Source organism: Saccharomycodes ludwigii, chromosome III, assembly GCF_020623625.1.
Source record: "Saccharomycodes ludwigii strain NBRC 1722 chromosome III, whole genome shotgun sequence".
NCBI classification, from domain to species: Eukaryota; Fungi; Ascomycota; class Saccharomycetes; order Saccharomycodales; family Saccharomycodaceae; genus Saccharomycodes; species Saccharomycodes ludwigii.
Genome location: NC_060202.1, coordinates 424,437 through 447,500, shown reverse-complemented (window position 1 = coordinate 447,500; position 23,064 = coordinate 424,437). Strand labels below are relative to the sequence as shown.

Genomic DNA, 23,064 nt, shown 5'->3' with positions numbered 1-23,064 from the left:
ATACCTTCCTGTTTCAATTTCATGGCTTTTAAAAAATGTTCTTTTTCATGATTGAATTCTAACTTTAAGTCATTCTCTTTAGATTTATAATCTTCATTTTCTTTAAGCTCAAGCTCAACCTTCTTGATTTCTTTTTTTAACATATCCACTTTATTCTGCAATAATTTTTTATCATTTTGATATTTTTCCCTTGCTTCTTGTTCCTTTGATTCGTATTCTTTCAAAAATTTGGTTTTTTGTGTCCATTGATCAGCTTTTAATTTTTCTATTTTCAAAGTATAGCTTGTTTGAATGCAATTTAATTTAGATTCCCAGTTTTCACTGATCTGATCTATTTCAAATTTCAAGCTTTTATATTGCTGTTTTTTATTTATCAAAATTTTCTTCAAACTCTCAACCGTCAAATTCAAATCATCCTCGCATTTAGCATTTAATTCATCTCTTTGTTGTTTTAGTTCTTGTAATTTTATTTTCTTGCTTACCATTTCGTCATTTAGTTTATTTAAATGCTTGACATTTTCGTTATAAAAAGAGTTTAACGTGGAGGAATGTCGTTGTTGAGACTTATTTGATATTGAAGATTTAGTATGAAGTATAAGTTCTTTGTCATTCATTGTTGATCCACTTGCTGCTGTTCCAGACGCTGATGTGGATGAAGAGGAGACCGATGAATTTGGAGAATTGTTTCTACTATTGAAATATTTAGGAGATGGAATTCTAGATGGAGATGGAATCTTAGATTCAGTGTATCGTTTATTCTCTGTATTTTTCTTTGGTGTTGTGGGTATATCTAGATTATTATATGATGTCATTTATAGTCACTTTTGTATTAGGATTTCATAATTTTTGTATTATAATAAAATAGGAATAAATAACTTTTTTTCTTAGATATATCTTTTAGAAAGGGAAATGCGAAATGATGAGAATGAAATAAAATAAAATAAAATAAAATAAAATAAAAGAAACTGTAAGTACTTGCTGTTTATATATAGAAATAGAATGACTTGTTGATTATATTTTTATTTATAATATACTTTGAATAGCCATTTGGTTCTCTATTTTTGAATTCGTATTTTGAAAGTTAAAAAGTTCTAAACAATTATAAAACATTAAGTTTGCACAAGCGGCTATTAAAACTTCGGTATTACGGGCTTGTTCGGATAATTCTTATTTATTTTTACGTTTTAGTTTGACAAAAAAAAAACAACATTTCTTTTTTTTTTTTTTTTTTTTGTTTTTGATGTTTTGATGTTTTGTTTTTGTTTTAAAGCATAAAAAAAAAGATTTCTTTGGTAAATTTTTTAAAATTCATACGTTAGCCAACCTTTTATATCTAACTGTTTCAACCTGAGATAAGTAAAGCTTGCATATAAAAAAAAAAAAAGAAGATAAATAATAATAATAAATATATTAGTTTAATATGGTAGGTGTAACTAGTAAGCAAAATAAAAATAAGAGAGTAAAGTTAACTTCCATTAATGATAAAAAAAATGAACAAGAAAAGCATATAAGCCCAAAAGGTTCGGTAAAAAAAAATAATTTTGATGACAAAGATGAAAATGTTTCATCTGAAAGCCAAATCGATGATAATGAAGAAAATGAATCAGAAATAACAACATTATCCTCAGCTGAAGAAGAAGAAGAAGAAGAAGAAGAAGAAGAAGAAGAAGAAGAAGAAGAAGAAGAAGAAGAAGAAGAAGAAGAAGAAGAAGAGGAAGAGGAGGCCGATGATGTCGATTTCCCTACTTCAAAGCCCAAAAACACCAAAAAAAGTAAACACGATGATGGTTCAGAATTGTTTTCTAATGCAATGAGTGCTATTTTATCATCACATTTAAAAGCATATGATCGTAAAGATCCAATCATGGCCAGAAATAAAAAGGTTTTACAAAAAAATGAATCGGATAAATTAGAATTCAAGGCTAAAAAGGCCATGCTGGTAGAAAAAAAAAAAATATTGTCCAAAACCAGGGAAACAGAAATTCTTCCATCAGAAGCTAGCGAGATTAGTAAAACATTGGATAAGGAAAGAAAATTAAGAAAGATAGCCCAAAGAGGTGTTGTCAAACTATTTAATGCTATAATGCTTACACAGGTGAAAACTGACAAGGAAATAAATGATAAATTTTCTGATATTAAGAACCAGCAGGAAAAGAAACAACTGATTACCGATGTATCCAAAGAAACATTTCTTGATTTGGTAAAAGCGGCGGGTGAAGAGTAGTGAAACACATATTTATCTGTTGTCTCCCAAGATAGAATACCAATAAAAAAAAAATAAAAAAAAAGGAAAAATTGGTGTTTAAAAAGAGAAATATCTATGTGGTTACATTTATAAAAAAAAATAAGAAGAAGAAAAAAACTTTGTAAACAGCTATTTCTAATGTATATTACTAAATAATAAATACCATCAACAATTATATGCAATTTTTAGACCTTAGAGTAACTTTTGGCATATAGTAGAACAGTTAAACAGTTTTTTTTTTTTTTCTATTTTTCCTTGATGTAGCTTATTAAGCTAGCTAAATGTTGAATTGCGAGGGTAGTTGTATTTCACACAATCATTATTTTTAAATACCTTCATATTGGCAAATTAAAAGGGTTAAAAATATTGCTACTGTGACATAATATTTTACAGTACCAATGTTTTTTTTTTTTTTTTTAGATTATTTGATGTTTTAGTTTATCATAAAACGACATATCCTGGTTAGTAAATTAATTTATAAAACCACTTTGGAATTAGTGTATTAAAAGGTGCTAAATTAAAGATTTTACAGAAACGTTAAGATTATGTAATTATGTTGTCTGTTGTTGATGTGATGACTTTGATAATGCATGGTCTGACTTTTTCAGCCCAATTACTAAAAAGCATATTATTAGTGATATAATGTACTTTTTAAGAGAGTTGTCGTAATATAAAATGCTGATGAACGCTTATTACAATTAGGGAAAATATAAAAGAAAAGGATATCCTTCATGATTGATTTATAGTTTTAAATAATCTTTTTCTATATGTAAAGACCTAGATGAAACAAAGAGTTATTTCCGAAAATTTGGGTTCATAATTACTACTAGTAGCAATGAGTTACTCTTAGGAAAAACTCCAAGGTAGCTCTCGGTAGCCAAGTTGGTTTAAGGCGCAAGACTGTAATGGGGTTAGTTATTAATTTAACTTCCAAAGTAATCTTGAGATCGGGTGTTCGACTCACCCCCGGGAGATATTTTTCAGTTTAACTGAAAAAGAAAAAAGAAAAAAAAAAGGAAGAAAAAAGGATTTTGAGTTAAAGATTTTATAGGAAATATAAATTTTTTTTCTTTTTTTTTTTCTTAGTTAAACGCGGGAGTAAAATGTGAGCTTTTAAATGCAATGAGAAAATAAGCTGAGCAAATTTGGTATAATTTTTCTTTTTCTATACTGTATTTTTATCTATGTATTTTCCTACGTTTTTAAATTGCTCAAAAAAATATATATATATTATTAACTACAAAGAGTAATTTAGATCTAGCGCATTTTTTTTCTTCCTTTTTTCCCCCCGCAAAAGTATCTTTTTGTATTATGTTAAAATAATAAAAGAAAAAGGTGTATTCCATATCTTCAATAAATGCTGAGCAAATTAAAAAGTCAATCTAGTAACTAATAATAAAAAATATCAGAATAATCACCAAGATAACTCTGTATTTAACGTCTTCACTTTTATATCTTTTTTTTCCTTTTTCTTTTTAAGATCATTATTAGCCATCGTGAAACAATGTTTATATATATATGGTTCCCTCCCACCAATCTGTCCTATAACAAGTTAACTTTATAGAGCCTCTCGGGACTAAAATAACAAGAAAGAAAACAAAAGAAACAATTATAAACTTCAAAATGGATATGTCTGATATGGCCGGTATGTCTGGTATGTCTGGTATGGATATGACTGGTATGGATATGGCTACCACGTCTACTACAGCTGCTTCCACTTCTGTTATGTCCTCGATGATTATGAGTAGTAGTAGTAGTAGCAGCAGTTCTGTTTCCTCTGCTATTTCTTCAATGACTACTAAAGTAAGCAGTATTACTTCTTCTATGACTGTGAGCATGAGTAGCGCTACAGCTTCTGTTTCTTCTTCAATTTCATCAATGGCTATGAGTATGAGTGGCATGGCCATGAGTATGAGTGGCATGGATATGAGCGGCATGGATATGAGCGCTACTACTGATACGTCTACTGCTACTGCTACTTCTATGGCTGGTATGGATATGAGTAACAGTAATTCTTCATCTTCCTCATCGATGTCCATGTCTATGGGTATGAATGAATACCTAACTCCGCATTTCAATGGATATCCAGTTTTGTTTCAACATTTAAAAGGTCACACTAAAAGGCAAGCTTTTGGTATTTTTTGTTTAATTTTGGCTGGTGCTTTTGTTTATAAATTGTGCAATTGTGTTTTGTGGTATTTGGAATTAATCTGGGCCAACAAAAAACAAGAAAAAGAAAATAAGGAAGAAATGTGGGCTAATGCTAGAAGAAGAAATATCATGATTGAATTTTTTCATCATTCTGGTTATTCTTTAATGCAAGATTTCATCAGAATGATTCTAGTTTTTATTTCCACCATGTTTGCTTATATGTTAATGTTGGCTGCCATGTCTTTTGTTTTAACTTATGTTTTTGCTGTCATCACTGGTATCGCCTTGTTTGAAGTTATGTTTAATAGATTTAAAGTTATAATTTTAAGAGATCGTAGGTTAAAATTAATTAAAAAATGTCCTGGGGGTAACGGTTGTGTTTGTGGTATCCACAAGAAAAATGTAGATGCCACTTCATTGTACTCTTCCACCACTGCTGAAGAAAAGATTTCCGAACAAATTCCACGTGCTGGTGGATGTTGTTGTGCCGATGCGACCGATGAAGTTTCTGATGCAGCTGATGCTGAAAGAAATATCCAGGATGCACAAGAAATGTCTGCTAATAGAGATGTCACCGACATGGGTGTTGATTTAAATCCAAGAGATAAAGTTATGTAGTGGGAATTTCCTGTAATTATTTGATTGATGTCGATTTATTTTCTTTTCCCTCTCTCTCCCTTATAGATTAATTTACAGGTTTTTTTTTCTTTTCTTTCTAATTTAATACCGATTATGATAAATCCTGTTATTATTTGCTTCTCATATTTTTTATGAAAAAGTATGCAAGAAAAAAAAATCTTTTTTATTGGTGTAGCTTTTATTTCTATTCCCTTTAGCAATTTTTTTTAACATTCCAACTTTGTATCTGAAGTATCGAATCTATGAAAATCTCATGTATACATGCTTTGAATATTATTTTTTTTTTGGTCGAATAATAAACGTATAATATTCTAATAATTAATTGAATAAAAATAATAATTTACTAAATTTTAATACACATATATATATATATTAGTAAAGAATAGCTTTCTTTCAGATAACCTGAGACACTCGTTGGTCATCTATTAATTGAGACACGTTGTTATTTTCAACAGGAAAATAAAAAAAAAAAGCGTTTTATTTTTTCTTGTTTAATAATATGATCGTTTAATACGAAGATTAGATATTTCCTTCTCTTTCTTCCTTTCTTTCATTTTCTCTTTTTTTTTTTTTTTTTTTTTTTTTTCTTTTTAATCCTGTGACTAAGACTATCATACTATTATGATAAAAATAAAGGCCCAGGTAACTAAAAACAAAAAAAAAAAAAAAAAAATTATTAATAAAGACATGGTTAAATCACATATTGCACCAAGTATTTTGGCATCTGATTTCTCCCAATTAGGTTGCCAATGTCATAAAGTTATTGACGGGGGAGCCGATTGGTTACATATTGATGTAATGGACGGTCATTTTGTTCCAAATATTTCTTTAGGTGTTCCAATTGTGGAAAGTTTAAGGAAAGTTATTCCAAGAAGTGGAGAACCAAACGGTGCATTTTTTGACTGTCATATGATGATCAGTGAACCTGAGAAATGGGTTGAAGTATTTGCTAAGGCAGGTGCTGATCAATTCACATTTCATTATGAATCAACTAAAGACCCAAAAAAATTAATCCAACAAATTAAAAAAGTAGGTCTTAAAGCTGCATGTGCTATTAAGCCGGGCACCGATGTTGAGGTTTTGTATGACTTAGCTGAAGACCTAGATATGTGTTTAATTATGACCGTTGAACCTGGATTTGGTGGTCAAAAATTTATGGTTACAATGATGCCCAAAGTTGAATCACTGAGAAACAAGTTCCCTAACTTGAATATTCAGGTCGATGGTGGTTTAGGTAAAGCTACTATAGAGCCTGCCGCTAAAGCTGGTGCCAATGTTATTGTTGCTGGTACTAGCGTTTTCAAAGCAGATGATCCAGCGGAAGTTATTTCCTATTTAAGAGAAAAAGTCGATGAAAACTTGGAAGCTAGAGGTATTAAGGGTTAAAATGTTTAATATTATTTAGAATCTTATCTATTGATTGATAATATACATATATATATATATATATCGCTACTTTTTAGTAGCTTATGGGAAATATGCACCACCTAGAGTAGTACCATTGCCGCCTTCTAGGATCAAACCAGTACTCTTGGCGTCTTCTATAACGCTCCACATATCATTTTTAATCTTGGTTAACTGGCTATCTTCTTTAATAGTCTTGACATTTTTAGTTAATGTAGATGGTTTAATTTCAAGTTCCATACCATTGGCCTCAGCTTTTTCTTGAGCATCAATTAACAACTTATTTTGTTGTATATATTTTAAATTTCTTTCAATTTTTTTAGCTCTTTTTTTGCTTAGAGTTTTAGTGGTTATACCTCTGGCATTACTTTCTAAAATATTGTTATCGCCCTTGTATAAATCAATTGGAATAGATTTAATTTGACCACTCTTAGAATTCTCACTAGACCTACTTGGTTTTAATAGTCCATTTTTTTCACGTTGTTGTCTCTTTTGGCCTAATGAACGGGCTTTCCTAGCTTTATTGACGGTGTCTTTTGGTCTATTAATTGAGTTTTTGGAGGGCATTTTTTTTTTTTTTTTTTTTGTTTTTCCTTTTTATGTTATATTTTATTTTATTTTGCTTTGCTTTGAGAAAGAAAAAAAGTAAGATAACTAACACACGTATATGTTAGATGTCAAAGATGATTTAAATTTAAAGAAATTATTAAATTTTAATTAAAAAAAATAAAAAGAAAAGGGAAAAAAAAAATGAAAAAATGAAAAAAAAAAAAGAAACGAAACGAAACGAAAGCTCGAGTTAAAAGGTAGTCCGTAAACGCATCTTCGGTATATATATTTGTTTTCTCTTTTCCCTTTGATATTTCCCCTTGATTTGCTTATTTCAATCGTTTGTTTTTCAATTGTTATTAAAATGCCAACACAGCCAACTTGCACTAAACTTCTCTTTCACAAAAAAAAAAAAAAAAAAAAAACAACAACTATTCAACTCCATTATTATAGTCTTAAAAAGATAAAATAAAGTAACTTAAACCAAAAGATTATTAAAAATGAGTTCTAAAACTACTGATGCCGATGATGTTTTACAGTTTTTAGAATCTTTACCGGAACAAAAATCGACCACAACAACAAAGTATAATAACAACAATGATGATAAAGATGATATTCTAGATTTTTTAGATGAATTAGACCAAAATAATAATAATACTAATAATAGTAATAAATCTAGTACTTTGGTCAGTTCTGAAAAAGAAACTGAACCGTTTACACCAGTTGATCAAAAAAAAATTACACTTGATGAGAAAAATATAAGCGACAAAGAAAAGGTTTCTGAACAACCAAAAGTAAAACAAAGTGATTCAACTTCCAACTCTAAGAAGCAAGAAGAACAAGTAGATGTCAACACCAAAGAGCAATCGCCTATTAACGATCCAATAACGTCATTTGCATCTTGGTGGAACAACAGCGGTACTAGTGCAAAATTTAATAATTTATTGAAAACTACTACTCAAACAATTCAAGAAACATTAGAAGAAAATAAACAAGTTAGTTCTGCAGTTAGCGGTTTGGCCAAGAATTTAACCAAGTTGGTTGTTGGTGAGACTTCTGAGGTTTTAAAAATCCACATAAACCATGATATTCAAAATTGGAGGTTTACTGAAGTTGTTGATGAATCCTTCTATCAAATTCTTTCTGCACAAGTCCAAGATGGAGTAAGGATTTTTGTAGATGAACCACGTTTCAATGAACAACCATCTGTCCCTGACAATATAATCGATTTCCAGTTTTTTCAAGGTAAAGTCAATGATGGTGAAAAATTATGTTTAGCTAATTTGGAAGCCTCCATTAAAAAGCACGTGGGAGATAAGAAAAAAGGCGATAGTGAATCTAATACTCCTAATACTACTGGTGAAAACGATCTCGCTGATGAAGATAATGAAGATTACTATAAAAATGTCAGTGAAGTTTTTATATCTATTCTACCAACAGCCGTGCCAGTAACCAAAGCCGATGATGAGGACTTCGATAACGAAATGACTGTTGTAGATTCCAATTCTTCTGGTAATTTTTCCATAACTATGATTTTGAAGGATATTACTAATGATATCACGATATTGGTTAGATCCCAAGGATTTCCACTTAAGTGGGCAGAATGGATTACTAACGATGAATCTTACAACAGGAAAAAAGATTCCAATGAAGAAAAAATTGATATTGGTGAATGGGTTAGAGATTGGATTGAAGATGGCATCCAGTTAACTGTCCGAACATTGGCACAAAACTATGTTTTAAAAAGAATTAAGATATGAAGAAAGAATTATTTGATATTGTGTACGTGTGTATTGATTTATCTTTGTAGCCAATAAAATAGAAATTATATATCTGATGGGCTCATCAATAACAATTATTGAGGGGGGGGGGGGGGAAATTACGTTAATGTGCTTATAACTATTTGTATATGTGTGATTATATATGCCTATAATATTTTAAAAATCGTAGTACGTAAAATAATGCCAATACAAAAATATTAGGTAAAAGTGTTGAAAAAAAAAGAAAGAATATATATATATATATATATATATATATTGGAATATATACCACTATTCATGGCATGGTAAATAAAAATAACAACCTAAACCATACATTATTTGAAATTTTCAACGGTGTCACCTAGAGTTTTTTTTTCCCAATCAACCCAAAATTCACCATTTGTCTTCCAAATATTTGGGGGTAACGTTTTCAAGTCTTTACTAAAGCTCTTACCTAATTCAGGAGTGGAAAGTAATGCATCACTCGCGATATTCCCATGAGTATTTTTCAATCTCTTCAAATATGGAATGTATTTTGAAAGAATTGATTTTGGTTGGCATTCATCTTCCATGTAGCTTAATTGCTCTTTTGTGGGGAATGAAGTATGAACCTCGATGTTAAACTTGAAGCCACTATCTTTTGGGATAGATTCTTGAATAGACTTCAATTGTGTTAGTAACGGAGAAGATACTGAATTGGCAACTTTGTTGGAAAATAAAGTGACTACTCTTGGAGTATTTTGTAGGGATCTGAAAAAACTCATTATTATACTTGTTATGTTTATACTTTTTTTTTTTTTTTTTTTTTTTTCTTAAGCTACTAACCCAGATAAAAAGAGATATAATAAGTAAAAGGTGGATATGATAAATTTTTTATAATCTCTATATAAATTTTAACTCCTATAAAAGTTGCTCATTGTGTTAAATAGCTATAAGAAAAAGAAAGAAAGATGAAAAAAAAGGGGCGGGGGGGTATAAGCTTGTTTAAAGTTTGAGTGTTTTTATTCGTCAGGTTGAAAATTCACAGTTTTTTTCTGTCGGCCTGTTTAAAATTTTAGGAAAAAAAAAATTAAAAAAAAGCACGTGATATTCGGCATAGTTTTATCTTTCGGAACTTCGTACTAAATCCGCTTTCGGAATAATTTAAAAATATACTTATATTTTTTTTATTTCATTCTGATTCAGAAAATCAAAAAAAAACCCCCCAATGAAATTTTTTTTTCTTTCTCTTTTCAAAGTATAGTATTGATATTGCAAAATCACAAGAAAAAACATAAATCTTCAGCAAACACGAAGAAATCCCAAGGAAGAAAAAGGTAAAAAAACGAAAAAGAAATCCTAGATATAAGGTTATACATATATATATATATATATATATCTACTAGCTTAATGGAGTATCATCAACAACGTCACTACCATAATAATAATCAAAACCAATACAATCCACCAAATACTGTCAACTCCTTTTTTGGTTCCAATTCTAACTCTTCCAATTCTCCAACCAATACAAAGATAACATCTGGAGAAGCTGACTTATATTTAGATCAATATAATTTTACCACAACAGCAGCTTTAGTTGGAAGTATTGACCGTAAAGTATTTGTATTGTTACGTGATGGTAGACACTTGTTTGGCGTTTTAAGAACGTATGATCAATTTGCAAACTTGATATTGCAGCATTGTGTTCAAAGAATATACTTAATGGATTCAAAGCAATATGCTGAGGAAACTTTGGGTATATATATGATTAGAGGTGAAAATGTAGTTTATATGGGTGAAATAGATATAGATAAAGAAGACCTCCCATTGGAAACTTTAACCAAAATACCATTTAGTGACGCACAAGCTTTGCAACATGAAAAAACGAAGAAATGGCTTGTAGAAAACAAAATTAAAAGGGATGCATTTATAAAAAAAGGTTTTACCTACGAATTTAATTCTAATGATCTATATTAATTTAAGTAATTTATTGTAGTAAAGTTTTTATTTTTTGTTTTATTTTTTTTTTTCTTTTGAAAAAGAAGAAAATTGTGGTTAATATCTTATATTACTTAATTCTATTTTAAATATTTTGCAAAAAAATAAATAGCCGATTAAAAAAAAAAAAAAAAAAAAAAAAAAAAAAAACTAAATTAATAAAATAAAAACATTTATATCCTATATTAAAAAGGTAGGAGGGAGACATAATCATAATCTTGAAAGTAAAACTCAGTAATAATCTATGTAAATTAAGTTGATGTGTGGATAAACATAATAATATAATAATAACAATCGTACTTAAAAATAAAAATAAAAAAGAAAAGAAAAGAAAAGAAAAAAAAAACGCTCAGATCCTTTTATTTTCAAATAGTAAATTAACAATTATAATATTACATCTTCCTCTATTAATATACCAGAGATGAGATTATTACAAACTTGCCCAAACCATCTTTAACGTTTTTTCCTTCCAATCCCATTAGTGCAACGTGTGGAATTCTCTTCAATGTGCAAATTTAAAACTTTATTCATCAATAAAATTTCATTTTTCCCCAATTGAGATAATAACGCCTCATCGGGCGTTTCATTTACACGATCTGCCCTAGCATTATTATACATTTCCCATAATGGATTGTTTTTAGTGAAAGAAGAGCATCCAAATATTTGCATTGCCCAATCAATGACATGGCATACGGTTTGGGGAGTCACAATCTTAGAGATAGCAATTTCCTGCTTAGCAGCTTTGAATCCTTCTATCTGCAACTTAACGGCCGCATTGCAAAGTTGCAATCTGCAATTTTGTAAAGAAATCTTGTGTTTGGCCAATTCGAATTTAAAATGTTCCGATTTTTGTAGTTTCGAGCCGTAAACCTTACGCTGCGAGGCTCTTTCGTTAGCTCTTTGTAATGCTTCCTCTCCCATTCCGACTAACTTCATGCATTCGTAAATTTTAACCAAACTGCTTTTTTCTTGCAACACATGAAAACCATCGCCTCTGCCGCCTAAAACGCAGAGCGGCACCTCTAGGTTATTGAATTCAACTTCATAATAACAGCTATCTCCAAATAAACAACTATCATCGGTGGTAATACGTGATATACTAATTTCTTTGCCATCGTTCAATTTATCTATAATATTCTGTGTGTCCACCATCACCAATGAATGTTTTTTGTAAATATTATTTTCATCATGTTCAGTAACAGCTAAAATAATCCAGTAAGCTTCGGCGTAATAACATCCACTATTATTGTTATTATTAGGGTTACCGCCGTTTAGCTTCAAAATATCTGGTATAAACCATTTTTTTCCATTAATGATCATTTTATTTGTTTTAAAATCTAAGTTACAATTTGTATTGATGTTCAATATATCAGATGAAGCAACATCTTTTTCAGAAATGAAAAACTCGACATCCCTTTTTTTATTAATCATAGGAATGGCAAATTCTGTTTTTTGATTATTATCACCATAATGCAGAAAGAGCTCCAGCGCACTCATATTATTGATGCTTTTGGAATAAGTGTTCCCACCACAGAAAGAAATCACTTTTGAAGCTAAAATACTCTTTCCAACAAACTGATATAATATACCATATTCTAGGTAATTAAACTTTGGTAATCTATCAATACAGGCACTGTTACCATAATCAGCATCATTATCATTGTCAAAAAAAAAAATCAAATCGTAATCTTTTTTTGATTCCAATAATTCTTGAATAATCCTTTCCCTTTCTTCAGATTTAGGTTCGCTATTTAAATATTGTTCTTCTCTAGGTTTACAATTGTAGATAACAAACTTTCTTAGCTTGGAACACATTTCAATGCACTCTTGTGAGACTCTATCTCTGACCAGTGCGGGTATATAATTTGTGACAGGATCTATATCGTCTATAGTTGGTTTTTTATAGGTTTTTGGTCTTGAATCTAGAATTGCTGGCATTTTGTTTGTTTGTTTGTTTGTTTTTGTTTTTGTTTTTTCTTTCTTTCTTTCTTTTTTTATTTTTTTTTTTTCTTCTTTTTTCACATTTTTCTGATTGGTATTTTATATATTTATTTATTTGACTTTTATAATAATTATAATAATAATTATAATAATAATAATAATAAAGATCAGTTATGTTAATATAACTTTTTGTGGTTTATTAGTTATCAGTAATCATCGCCTCTAAGCTTAATTTTTATTGTTAATTTAAATATTGAGGGGGGCGGCAACACCCTTGTATATAATTTAGTTGACTTATAATTTATTTGTAGTCTAGAACAAAGCAAGTTAAACAATAATAATAATAATAATAATAATAAAAAAGTCCGTTTTATATTTATTTTTATTTGATTATTATCCCTTTCCCTTTCCCTCCGCAACAGTCTGACCTTGTCACCCCCTCCCCACAGACAGACAGACAGACAGACAGACAGACAGACATCCCCCCTTTTATATCAATCATTCAGCCAGAAAATGAGCGGCTAATAAATAAGGGGAGAGAAGTGAAGGCAAATTATTGAAGATGTTCTGCAAATGAAAAAAAGCAATACCAAAAACCTTAAGCATTCGTTACCGGATATATGCCTTATCGGACAATCGCTTTCCCTTTTCCCTTTTCCCTTTTCCCTTTTTCCTTTTCCCCAATTTCTTTTTTTCCCACATTTCTTTTTTTACCTCATTTCTTTTTTACCTCATTTCTTTTTCTTTGTCGAAAATAAAGAAAATACAATTAAAAAAAAAAAAAAAAAAAAAAAAACAGCTCCAAAACTGAATTCTCTCCATAAATGAATAGTCCTTTCACATCATACAAAGACACAATCCAGGCAGGTGATCTAGTGTTAATTTGGATTTCTCGTGACAATATTAAACCAATAACCATAACGCCCAATGAAAATTTTAATACAAGATATGGTATTTTCCCACATAATGATATAATTGGCAAACCGTATGGCTCACAAATAGCAACTAAAACTTCAAATAACAAATTTGGTTTTATCCATATCTTACAACCTACTCCAGAACTGTGGACCTTATCTCTTCCACATAGAACCCAAATAGTTTATACATTTGATGCAAGTTATATCCTGGGCAGATTAGACTGCGGCCCTACTACTAGGGTTTTAGAAGCTGGTACTGGTAGTGCTAGTTTATCCCATTCTTTTGCTAGATCTGTTGGTAAATTGTTCACTTATGAGTTCCATCAAGTTAGATATGAGCAAGCTTTACAAGAATTCAAAGAACATGGTCTAATTGCTACAAATGAAAAAAATGTTAATAACAGTACTAATAGTAGTAGGGTTGTTATTACTCATAGGGATGTTTGTAAAAATGGATTTCAAATTAATCCATTAGAAGATACAACTAGTTTAAATGAACAATCGTTACCTTCCCTAAATTTAAATGCTGATTGCGTTTTCTTAGATTTGCCTGCTCCGTGGGAGGCAATTCATCATTTAGATGCACCAGGTGTCTTAAATAACCATGAACAAGTTAATATCTGCTGTTTTAGTCCATGTATAGAACAAGTTGATAAGACTATTGAAGCTTTGGAAAAGTATGGTTGGACTGACATAGAAATGGTAGAAATACAAGGTAAACAGTTTGAAAGTAGAAGACAAATGGTCCGTAAATTAGATGATGCTTTAGAACGTTTAAGAGATCTTAAGCGAAGAAAACAAGAGGGTGCAGAAAGGCGCAAGCGGTTAAATGAAAAGTTGGCATCAAATGGTATTGCTACTACAAGTACATCAACATCGACAAAGGAAATTGATGTTGAAAAAAGACCATATACCAGTAAAATCGAATTTAACCCATTTGGTAAAGGTTTCAGGATAAAAGAAGGAGATCCAAACTATCAATGGAAACAAGTTTCTAAAATTGAATCTGAAATTAAGTCCCATACCTCCTATTTGACTTTTGCTCATAAAATATTCCCTGAATATAATATTAGAGACGAACAACTTGTAACTAATTTGATTACAGAGGCCACTAACGAACTAAACACTCTAGGTGAAAAAATAAGTAAAAGAGGGATAAAAAAACAGCAGCAGCAACGAAGAGATGAAAAGGTGGAATCAAAAAAAGAAAACACTGTTGCTGTTCAAGAACAAAATGATTAAAAAAAAAAAAAAATACAAGTAAGTGTATAATTTGTAAAATAATTATTGTTTAATTTTAATGTCCAAACTTTGTAATTAACTTTTCGGTTTTTCAAACAAAAATCAGCTAATAGTTATATCGTTTATGCTATCTTAAGAAAATGGGGTTAAAAGCCCGTTAATTGTTCATATTTAAACTGCTCTATAATTAAAACACCAAAAAAAAAAAAAAAGAAAAAAAAAAACACGTTCTTGCTCTCTAGTAATATTTATATTAAATATCCATCAAGGAAAAGAAAAATAGATTTTTTTTTTTCGTTTTTAATTGAATAAAAAAAAATTTACTCTGTCAGATCAAATTACTAATTATTTAAGACAGAGGTAAAACTTTAAATAACTTTAAAAGTTAAAATCACATAAATCAATAAAAGCTGGATTATCCTTATTCAGTATTAATAGTCAAAACGCGATGAATAACACTGACCACCCAATGAATTCTTTAAAACTAAATTATGATGGCGATCATATTAACCATTTTCATCAATACAATAATGAAGAGCATATAAACTCTATATTTGAGTTACAACTAGATCTTGATGATGAAGATGATGAGGATGACGATGATTATAGAGAAGAAGATGATTTTGATTCAGAAAATGATGATGATGAGGTAGAAGACGAGTATGATGATGAATATGGCAAGAGCTGTGCGTATGATGTAGAAGAGTACTATAAAGATGGGCAGATTATAGAGGATATAAATTATCCGTATCCCTTTCAACAAAATTCTAACCTATTCTCACAAGATCAAAAGTTACAACAGCAAAAACAAGAAAAAAAAATGAACCCAAACATGGAGCAACCTTATCAAAATGAAAACATGAATAGCCATCAAGAGCAACAAAACGTGGAAATAGGCACGGAATATTTGTTACCAGAACCATTTTCACTTGTGTTAAAAGATGGCGAGACAGCAGCTACTTTATATCCACTTTATCCAGCTATACCAGAATTATTACCGCAGGGGCTTTTATTTTTTTTATTAGAAGAATTCAATATGGAAATTGAGAAGGGTGATACTTTACCTTTTTATGAACCCTTAACTTATCAGGAATTTATAGATTATTGGTTTGTCAATAAACATCGAAAATATAATAATAATACTGAATTAGATATAAATACTGAAAATACCGGTGGGGACAATAATAATGACATTGCGAATACTAATACCGTTGATGATAATAATAATAATAATAATAATAATAATAATATAACACATACTTTAAGTGGCAAACAACTAAATAACAAAAGATCAATTGATTTTCTAAAAGATGATGATGATGAGTTTAACCCCCAAGATGGATTAGTTTGTGTTATGGTATTGGGAGAAATACCAGAATTGGATCTAACTGCATTTAAACACTCTAAAAAACGGAAGGTAAATAATTTGAAAAACAGCAAATTAAATTCTATTCAATGGGAAAAAAAATGCTTAGGAGCATTTTACATCAAACCAGCATATCCCGGTAGATCGTCTCACATTTGTTCCTCAACATTTTTAGTCAACGCTGGTATCAGAGGCAAGGGGATTGGCAAGATTATGGTTGAAAAATATTTGGAATGGAGTACATTGTTGGGTTTTACATTGACTATTTTCCCCCTCGTATATGAGAACAACGTGGGCATCAGAAGAATCTTTGAATCTTTAGATTTCAAACGGTTGGGGAAATTGCCAGCAAGCGGTGTATTGAAGGGCTTTGACGATCCAGTGGCTAGTTATTTTTATTATCAAGAATTAAACCATTCAGGGATAGCAAATAATCAAGAAACTGATATCGATGCTGCAGCTTCTACGAATGCAGTAGCCACAAATACTTTTGCAACAAAAGATAAGCGTGACGATAATAAGTTAAGAGAGCCTATTAGGCGGTACAATAAAATTATTGATTCAGAAGGAAATATAGTAAAATATTTAAGATTAAGACACTTTTTCCGAACCAATACTTATCCAGATTCGGCGGATAGAGCTGAAAAAGCCAATTTAAGGTCGTCAAGATTACGTTATAGATATGATGAGATCAACGATAAACTATTTTTGAATGGTAAAGAAGTTATTTACAATATTAATGAGCAATATAAACATGCTGAAAAACTGCATAATTTGAATCATTGTGGAATAAACAAACTCTCTAAAGAAATAAATAAACATTATTTTTGGCCAAGAATAAAAGATACAATTTTTAAAATTGTAGAAAATTGTGGGTACTGTAAATCCCAAAAAAAATTTTCCAACAAAAAAAGTTCTAATAATCATAAAGATTATGGCTTAACAATAAAACCGACACATACTCCTATTAAGGCACGAATGGAAGATGTAACAGGGAAAAAAAATTTTACAGAATTATTAACAACTTTTCGTTCAAATAATCTAACCAATAGAATGAACCAAAGAGATACTTACTTACAAGCGGCTTTGTCTTCCTTGAACAACAAAATTTCTTCTAGAATGGATCAACAAAACATTTCCAAGCAATCTAATAAAAATGAAAATTTTAATAATCCAAAGAATCAGGACCCAGATACTAATAACTCTACTTCACAAAACTCTTTAAAAACAATGATCTTGGACATTGTCACGAATAATGATTCAGATTCAGATTAAGCTTTATGTACTAAAAGTTGTATGTTTATTTTCTTTTGCCTTTAGCTAAGAATTAGTCATCAAAAAGAAAGATATAAGAGGAAGGGGAAAGAGAGCGAGATAAAAACAATCAATACAAAACGCTCGTAGTCAACAGACAGAACAAATATTAAAATCCTATTATGTAATAATCTTTAAAATATTAAACAAAGATAACGAACAAATGTCACTTTTATTAGCTTTACGTTCGAACATCAACAATGGCCTTATTGTCTTTTACAATTACAACCCTATTGTACTTTCTTTGCCAAGGCCAGGTTCTATCAACCTCGACGGAGTGAATACTATTACCGCTACCATAATTTGAAGAGGGAGATAAAGTGTACACTGAGTCACCGATTTGAGTGGCTTGCAAATTGTATAAATTAACATTATCCTCACTATCACAACTTAACAAAGAAACATTCCTCTTATAGTTCAAACTGATATTGGACTTGTAAGTTAGCTCAGAAGCAGACTCATCAACCTCAATAGTGTTTATTGTTGTTTCGAGTGCCCAATTTGAATCATCTGAACCGAGAAAAACAATTTGATCTGTTTCTGTGTCTATAACCTCAAATTCAGTCCCAGTGACAAGTAAAACATGGTTGCTTTGATGATCACCGTATTTTTTATAAACTTGGGTGTTGATAAGAAGATTATGAAACTTGGTATTCAAAAAATACTCTGTATCTTTGTACTGAATTCTGTGGACGGTAAGCAAACTCGAATTTGACTCAACCCTTTGTTCTAATTCATCAGGTTCATCGTCTTTTGCTTTAACTTTGAACATAGAATTCTGATTAGAATCAATTTCGTAGAGATACTTTAATGGGTGTTTCCCAGTATCGCCACACCAAGCCATTAAATTGCCGCTCAAAATCCAATTTTCACCAATGGTCTCTTTGTATGAATCAGTATCAAAGCTGCTAGCAATTTCGAATTCTAAAAACCACTCTTTCTCAGAGTTAAATAACAATTCATTCATGTATGGTGTTAAGTCAATAAGAATCGGTGTCAAATCAAAGGTACCAATACTAACAACAGGCTTCCAAAGTGGCGGCGAAATACCACCTGTAAAAATGGTTGGATTTGGAATGACAGAATGAATTAATTTTCTTGGATTTTGACCCTTATCACTTTTCAAACTTTTATTTGGAGGTTCAGTAGTCAAATAGACATTCAAAGTTCTCATAGGACCATGGCCTAATAATTCATGTCCCTGTTTAGAAAATCTGCCTGCATATTTATCCAAAACATTAGAGTACCAAAACTCTTCTGCGGCATTGCCATTCAAAAATACCTCGGCTGAAATCTTTATTGTATCCTTAGGGTCTAACGATTCAATGAATGGTTTCAAAGAATGTGAATAAGGCCTTTGGATTTGAGTGTGTGGATAATATAATAGCGGCGTTATTCTTTGTGTAGAGATCAAGGGTTCTAAAAAATCAGGTGAAGAGTAAGGATTAACATGATCCAATAAAACATCCTTTAAAAACTTTTCAGACTCAGTAGTTTGTTCATCATAATTTTCTTTTGTTAAATTGTAATAGTTTACATTCAACTCAACAGAAAACACACCATCCAACTTTGCTGTCACTATATTGTCTAATTGAAAGACCATCTCTAGCTCTTTGTTATTTTTGAATAATTTTATATACTTTGTAATGTCTTTAACACTTCTACTATGGATATCAGTTCTATTAAATGGTTCAACGGTTGAGCTCCTCCATATTGTTATATTATTAATGAAAACGTGTAACAATCTGTCGTATTGGGTACCATTAACAAACGTTTTCAATTCTAGATAAATAGTGTTGTAAGCAGTAGTATTCTCCCATGGAACGACTTTGAATTTGGCAGGTTTACCCCAAGAATTTCCAAAATTATATGTCAACAAGTTTTGAGTGTATACTGGGCTGGGGGATGGTTCTTCTTCTATAGTAATTTCAAAAGACTCGGAGTAACCATGGTCAAGTTGTAAGGGTTTAGCCCATTGTTGGGAGAGATTCTGGCATGGCATCTTTATATTGTCCACAACTTTATGGTTGTTGCTAAAATATCCATAATTATAACACAAGCCGAAAATCACTTTGGCAGACATCAAAACTGCAATCAACCATGTAAAATATTTGATGGTCTTAATAAATATATAGAATTTTGTAACTCTGGTTTTCTTAAAAAAAGGCTCAATAGGGGGTTTTAGTTGAATTTCTAGATCAAGATTGCTAGTATTTGCGTCTATAGAAACAACGCTTTGTTGATCATTGTTCAAAATGTACTCATTTTTATTTTCAGCGTCAATACTTTTATTGTCTTGAGAATCTCTAGTGTATGAAGGGTTATCAGGCATTTGTGTTTGTTGTTGTTGTTGCTTTTCCTCATCACAAACAGAGGTTAAACTATTCCAAATATCCATTTCTCTACCTTTAGTCCCCATGTTTTCTGATAATGTCAGGTTTACTTTTTTATTTAGACTGATGGCAGTAAAAGGCTTATTTGCAGCAATGAACAAAGGATTTTTTTTTTTTTTTTTTTTTATGCTTTAATTTTTCGTATTTTATTTTATCTTATTTTATTTTATTTTTACCCGGTCTCAAGTCATATATTTTCCAGGCTTTCCCTCCCCCCCTTTTTTATTTTTTTAGCAATTTTGAAATTCATTAAAGCTATTTATTGTTTAATACTAATTTCCTTTTTTATTACAAAAGAAAAATGAAATCTTATGTAAGTTCTAATTGCCCGGCAGATATATCAAAAAAAAAGAAAGTTGAGGCTAGCATGGTCTACTTTTATCAGTCACTACATGAAGAAAATACGACCCATCCTTATTGGCTGATAACAGGAAAAGATAAATTTGAAAATGATTTATTAATCAAATATGGCTATAGAGAGTCCAATATGATTTGGTTCCATGCCGATAAATATTCTAGTGGTCATATATATTTAAAACTGCATGACAAAGATAAGGGAATTGATGATATTCCTAAGGATGTTTTATTAGATGTTTTACAATTGTGCAAATCTTCAAGCATACACGGTAACAAACTGCCGGAATGTAGGATTATATACACACCTTGGTATAATTTGAAGAAATCCGGAACTATGAATCCTGGAGAAGTTTCCTTCAAATCTACCAGGTTTGTTCAACGAATAATGTGTTATCAAAGAAATCAAAAGATTTTGAATAGATTACAGAAAACCAGAGTAGAAGTTGACGATTTACATTCTATTGTTCAAGAGAGTAACTATTTTAAAAGTGTACAATGTCTATTGTCCGCGGCTAAAGCATCGAAAGATCCTGATTTTCTAATAGATTATGTAAAGAAAAACAAAGATTTTTTAATTGAACAAGAGAAACTGAAGAAGGTTAGAAAAAAACAGAAAAAGAGGGAAGAACAAGAGTCCCTGTGATAGGCATTGTGTTGAAGATATGAATGGATATATTTAACTGAATCTTTCTTATCAATCATGTTTCCACCTTTTCTATATATATATATATATATATATTTTTTTTTTTTTTTTTTTTTTTTACTTTTTGTATTGGAAAAATCAAAATTTTGTTTATTTTTGCAATTGTCGTTTCTTTTTTTTTTTTTTTTTTTTTTTTTTTTCAATATTTCAAAGAAAAAAATTTTTTAAGTTATAAAATAAACGCACGCTCATGCAACAATAGAAATTTATATATATAAATAAAGTGTTAATTTTTTTAACCTCAAACACATCCGACTTTCTTTTCAGCTTGTATGTTGAGTATTTAGGATATATATCTCAGTGATTTTAAAAGGAAAAAGAAAAAGAAAAAAAAGGGGAAAAAAAACCATCAGAAATATGTCTAAAAAAAGAATTAGTGAAGATGCAAACGAAAAAATTGATAGAATCGTTGCAAGCAAGATTGATTCTGGAAGTTTACCATCAAAACATCAAGAGCCTGTGGTTGATGAAAATATAAATAGTGAAATGGGTGAGTTTGAGGACCCATATGGTGATGATTTTGAAAGTGATGGAGAAATTATCGAAGTAGATGACGAAGAAGATGAAGATGAAGAAACCGGTGAGGAAGCTACTGAATTGTTTTTAGAAAAACAGCAAGAAAAAGCTCAAAAAATTATTGAACAGGATGAATCCAGCAATGTTAATAGTAATGAACAACAATTATATTTACCACATTTATCACGACCATTAGGTCCCGATGAGGTTTTAGAAGCAGATCCAACGGTTTACGAGATGTTGCACAATGTAAATTTACCTTGGCCATGTATGACTTTAGATATTATCCCAGATAATTTGGGTATGGAACGTAGAAATTATCCGCAATCTATTTTGATGACTACCGCTACACAAGCATCCAGAAAGAAAGATAATGAGTTGCTCGTATTAAAATTAAGTCAATTAACGAAAACGTTGGTGAAAAAAGATGATGAAGAAGATGACGATGATGAAGATGAAGACAACAATGAAGATCTGGACCCGATCATTGAAAATGAAAGCATTTCGTTAAGAGATACTACAAATAGATTAAAAGTCTCTTCATTTTCTGGCGTGCAAGGCCAAGAGATTTTAACAGCTTCAATGTCTGAAAATGGAGAAGTTTACATTCACAATCTAGCATCCCAAGTTAAAGCATTTGATACACCCGGTTATCAGATTCCGAAGCAAGCTAAACATCCTATTCACACAATTAGAAACCATGGTAACGTTGAGGGCTATGGTTTAGATTGGTCTCCATTAATTAAAAATGGTGCTTTATTAAGTGGTGATTGTTCTGGTCGTATCTTCTTTACGCAAAGGACTACTTCTAAATGGGTTACTGATAAACAACCATTTACTGTGGACAACAATAAATCCATTGAGGATATCCAGTGGTCGCGTGCTGAGCCTACTGTTTTTGCTACTTGTGGTTGTGACGGGTTTATAAGGATTTGGGATACCAGATCTAAAAAACACAAGCCAGCCATCTCCGTGAAAGCATCCAACACTGATGTTAACGTCATTAGTTGGAATGAAAAGATCGGTTATTTGTTAGCAAGTGGTGATGATAATGGTACTTGGGGTGTTTGGGATCTAAGACAATTTTCACCAAACAATGCATCGCCGTCTCCAGTAGCACAATATGAGTTCCACAAGGGTCCTATTACCTCTATAAGCTTCAACCCATTGGATGAGTCCATTATTGCTGTTGCTTCTGAAGATAATACTGTTACTCTATGGGATTTATCTGTGGAAGCGGACGATGAGGAAATTAAACAACAGGCTGCTGAGGCTAAAGAGTTACAACAAATCCCTCCACAATTGTTATTTGTTCATTGGCAAAAAGATGTTAAAGACGTTAAATGGCACAAACAGATTCCTGGTTGCTTGGTTAGTACCGGTACAGATGGTTTAAATATTTGGAAAACAATTAGTGTATAGTATTTGGTTAACGTTAATTTATTTGTTCTTATATCTTTTTTCTTTTTTCTTTTTTCTTTTTTCTTTTTTTTTTTTTTTTTTTTAATTCATTTTTCGGTTCCACCCACGTTTATTTCCAATATATAATATGATATTTTATTAATTAATTGTCTAATTGGCTTGTTTTCA

At 30.6% G+C, this 23,064-nt stretch overlaps 14 protein-coding genes and 1 non-coding gene across 15 annotated transcripts in view; 10 read left to right on the top strand and 5 right to left on the bottom strand.

The window, feature by feature from the left end:
• Positions 1-812, bottom strand: part of KAR3 (Kar3p) — a gene marked incomplete at both ends in the record, with an annotated part of 2,169 nt that extends 1,357 nt beyond the window's left edge. The window contains one exon of the mRNA XM_046077184.1: positions 1-812. This exon is cut by the window's left edge and continues 1,357 nt beyond it. Within this exon, the coding sequence (XP_045934914.1) occupies positions 1-812 (812 nt within the window).
• A 608-nt stretch (positions 813-1,420) lies between these two features.
• On the top strand, positions 1,421-2,224 carry RRP15 (rRNA-processing protein RRP15; the record flags this gene model as incomplete). Its single annotated transcript, XM_046077183.1, has 2 exons — positions 1,421-1,641; positions 1,696-2,224. The coding sequence occupies 2 exons, from the start codon at positions 1,421-1,423 to the stop codon at positions 2,222-2,224; spliced, it is 750 nt and encodes a 249-aa protein (XP_045934913.1).
• An 888-nt stretch (positions 2,225-3,112) lies between these two features.
• On the top strand, positions 3,113-3,219 carry SCDLUD_002443. Its single transcript has 2 exons — positions 3,113-3,152; positions 3,183-3,219. It is a non-coding gene; the product is annotated as a tRNA-Tyr (tRNA).
• Positions 3,220-3,868: 649 nt separating this feature from the next.
• CTR1 (high-affinity Cu transporter CTR1) lies at positions 3,869-5,014 on the top strand (the record flags this gene model as incomplete). The annotated part of the gene is made up of 1 exon (XM_046077182.1): positions 3,869-5,014. One exon carries the CDS (start codon positions 3,869-3,871, stop codon positions 5,012-5,014), a length of 1,146 nt encoding a protein of 381 aa, XP_045934912.1.
• A 708-nt stretch (positions 5,015-5,722) lies between these two features.
• RPE1 (ribulose-phosphate 3-epimerase RPE1) lies at positions 5,723-6,421 on the top strand (the record flags this gene model as incomplete). The annotated part of the gene is made up of 1 exon (XM_046077181.1): positions 5,723-6,421. One exon carries the CDS (start codon positions 5,723-5,725, stop codon positions 6,419-6,421), a length of 699 nt encoding a protein of 232 aa, XP_045934911.1.
• Positions 6,422-6,502: 81 nt separating this feature from the next.
• Positions 6,503-7,006, bottom strand: ALB1 (Alb1p; the record flags this gene model as incomplete). The annotated part of the gene is made up of 1 exon (XM_046077180.1): positions 6,503-7,006. One exon carries the CDS (start codon positions 7,004-7,006, stop codon positions 6,503-6,505), a length of 504 nt encoding a protein of 167 aa, XP_045934910.1.
• A 482-nt stretch (positions 7,007-7,488) lies between these two features.
• MTC1 (DUF5427 domain-containing protein MTC1) lies at positions 7,489-8,748 on the top strand (the record flags this gene model as incomplete). The annotated part of the gene is made up of 1 exon (XM_046077179.1): positions 7,489-8,748. The coding sequence occupies one exon, from the start codon at positions 7,489-7,491 to the stop codon at positions 8,746-8,748; it is 1,260 nt and encodes a 419-aa protein (XP_045934909.1).
• Positions 8,749-9,083: 335 nt separating this feature from the next.
• Positions 9,084-9,512, bottom strand: FMP46 (putative redox protein; the record flags this gene model as incomplete). Its single annotated transcript, XM_046081564.1, has 1 exon — positions 9,084-9,512. One exon carries the CDS (start codon positions 9,510-9,512, stop codon positions 9,084-9,086), a length of 429 nt encoding a protein of 142 aa, XP_045934908.1.
• A 625-nt stretch (positions 9,513-10,137) lies between these two features.
• LSM1 (Lsm1p) lies at positions 10,138-10,704 on the top strand (the record flags this gene model as incomplete). Its single annotated transcript, XM_046077178.1, has 1 exon — positions 10,138-10,704. One exon carries the CDS (start codon positions 10,138-10,140, stop codon positions 10,702-10,704), a length of 567 nt encoding a protein of 188 aa, XP_045934907.1.
• Positions 10,705-11,178: 474 nt separating this feature from the next.
• On the bottom strand, positions 11,179-12,663 carry SCDLUD_002436 (conserved putative acyl-CoA dehydrogenase; the record flags this gene model as incomplete). The annotated part of the gene is made up of 1 exon (XM_046076630.1): positions 11,179-12,663. The coding sequence occupies one exon, from the start codon at positions 12,661-12,663 to the stop codon at positions 11,179-11,181; it is 1,485 nt and encodes a 494-aa protein (XP_045934906.1).
• An 827-nt stretch (positions 12,664-13,490) lies between these two features.
• GCD14 (tRNA 1-methyladenosine methyltransferase subunit GCD14) lies at positions 13,491-14,825 on the top strand (the record flags this gene model as incomplete). The annotated part of the gene is made up of 1 exon (XM_046077177.1): positions 13,491-14,825. The coding sequence occupies one exon, from the start codon at positions 13,491-13,493 to the stop codon at positions 14,823-14,825; it is 1,335 nt and encodes a 444-aa protein (XP_045934905.1).
• A 448-nt stretch (positions 14,826-15,273) lies between these two features.
• SPT10 (Spt10p) lies at positions 15,274-17,466 on the top strand (the record flags this gene model as incomplete). The annotated part of the gene is made up of 1 exon (XM_046077176.1): positions 15,274-17,466. The coding sequence occupies one exon, from the start codon at positions 15,274-15,276 to the stop codon at positions 17,464-17,466; it is 2,193 nt and encodes a 730-aa protein (XP_045934904.1).
• Positions 17,467-17,686: 220 nt separating this feature from the next.
• SCDLUD_002433 (conserved putative peptide-N4-(N-acetyl-beta-glucosaminyl)asparagine amidase A) lies at positions 17,687-19,924 on the bottom strand (the record flags this gene model as incomplete). The annotated part of the gene is made up of 1 exon (XM_046076629.1): positions 17,687-19,924. One exon carries the CDS (start codon positions 19,922-19,924, stop codon positions 17,687-17,689), a length of 2,238 nt encoding a protein of 745 aa, XP_045934903.1.
• Positions 19,925-20,265: 341 nt separating this feature from the next.
• On the top strand, positions 20,266-20,898 carry JLP2 (Jlp2p; the record flags this gene model as incomplete). Its single annotated transcript, XM_046077175.1, has 1 exon — positions 20,266-20,898. One exon carries the CDS (start codon positions 20,266-20,268, stop codon positions 20,896-20,898), a length of 633 nt encoding a protein of 210 aa, XP_045934902.1.
• Positions 20,899-21,315: 417 nt separating this feature from the next.
• On the top strand, positions 21,316-22,896 carry RRB1 (ribosome biosynthesis protein RRB1; the record flags this gene model as incomplete). Its single annotated transcript, XM_046077174.1, has 1 exon — positions 21,316-22,896. The coding sequence occupies one exon, from the start codon at positions 21,316-21,318 to the stop codon at positions 22,894-22,896; it is 1,581 nt and encodes a 526-aa protein (XP_045934901.1).
• Positions 22,897-23,064: the final 168 nt, after the last annotated feature.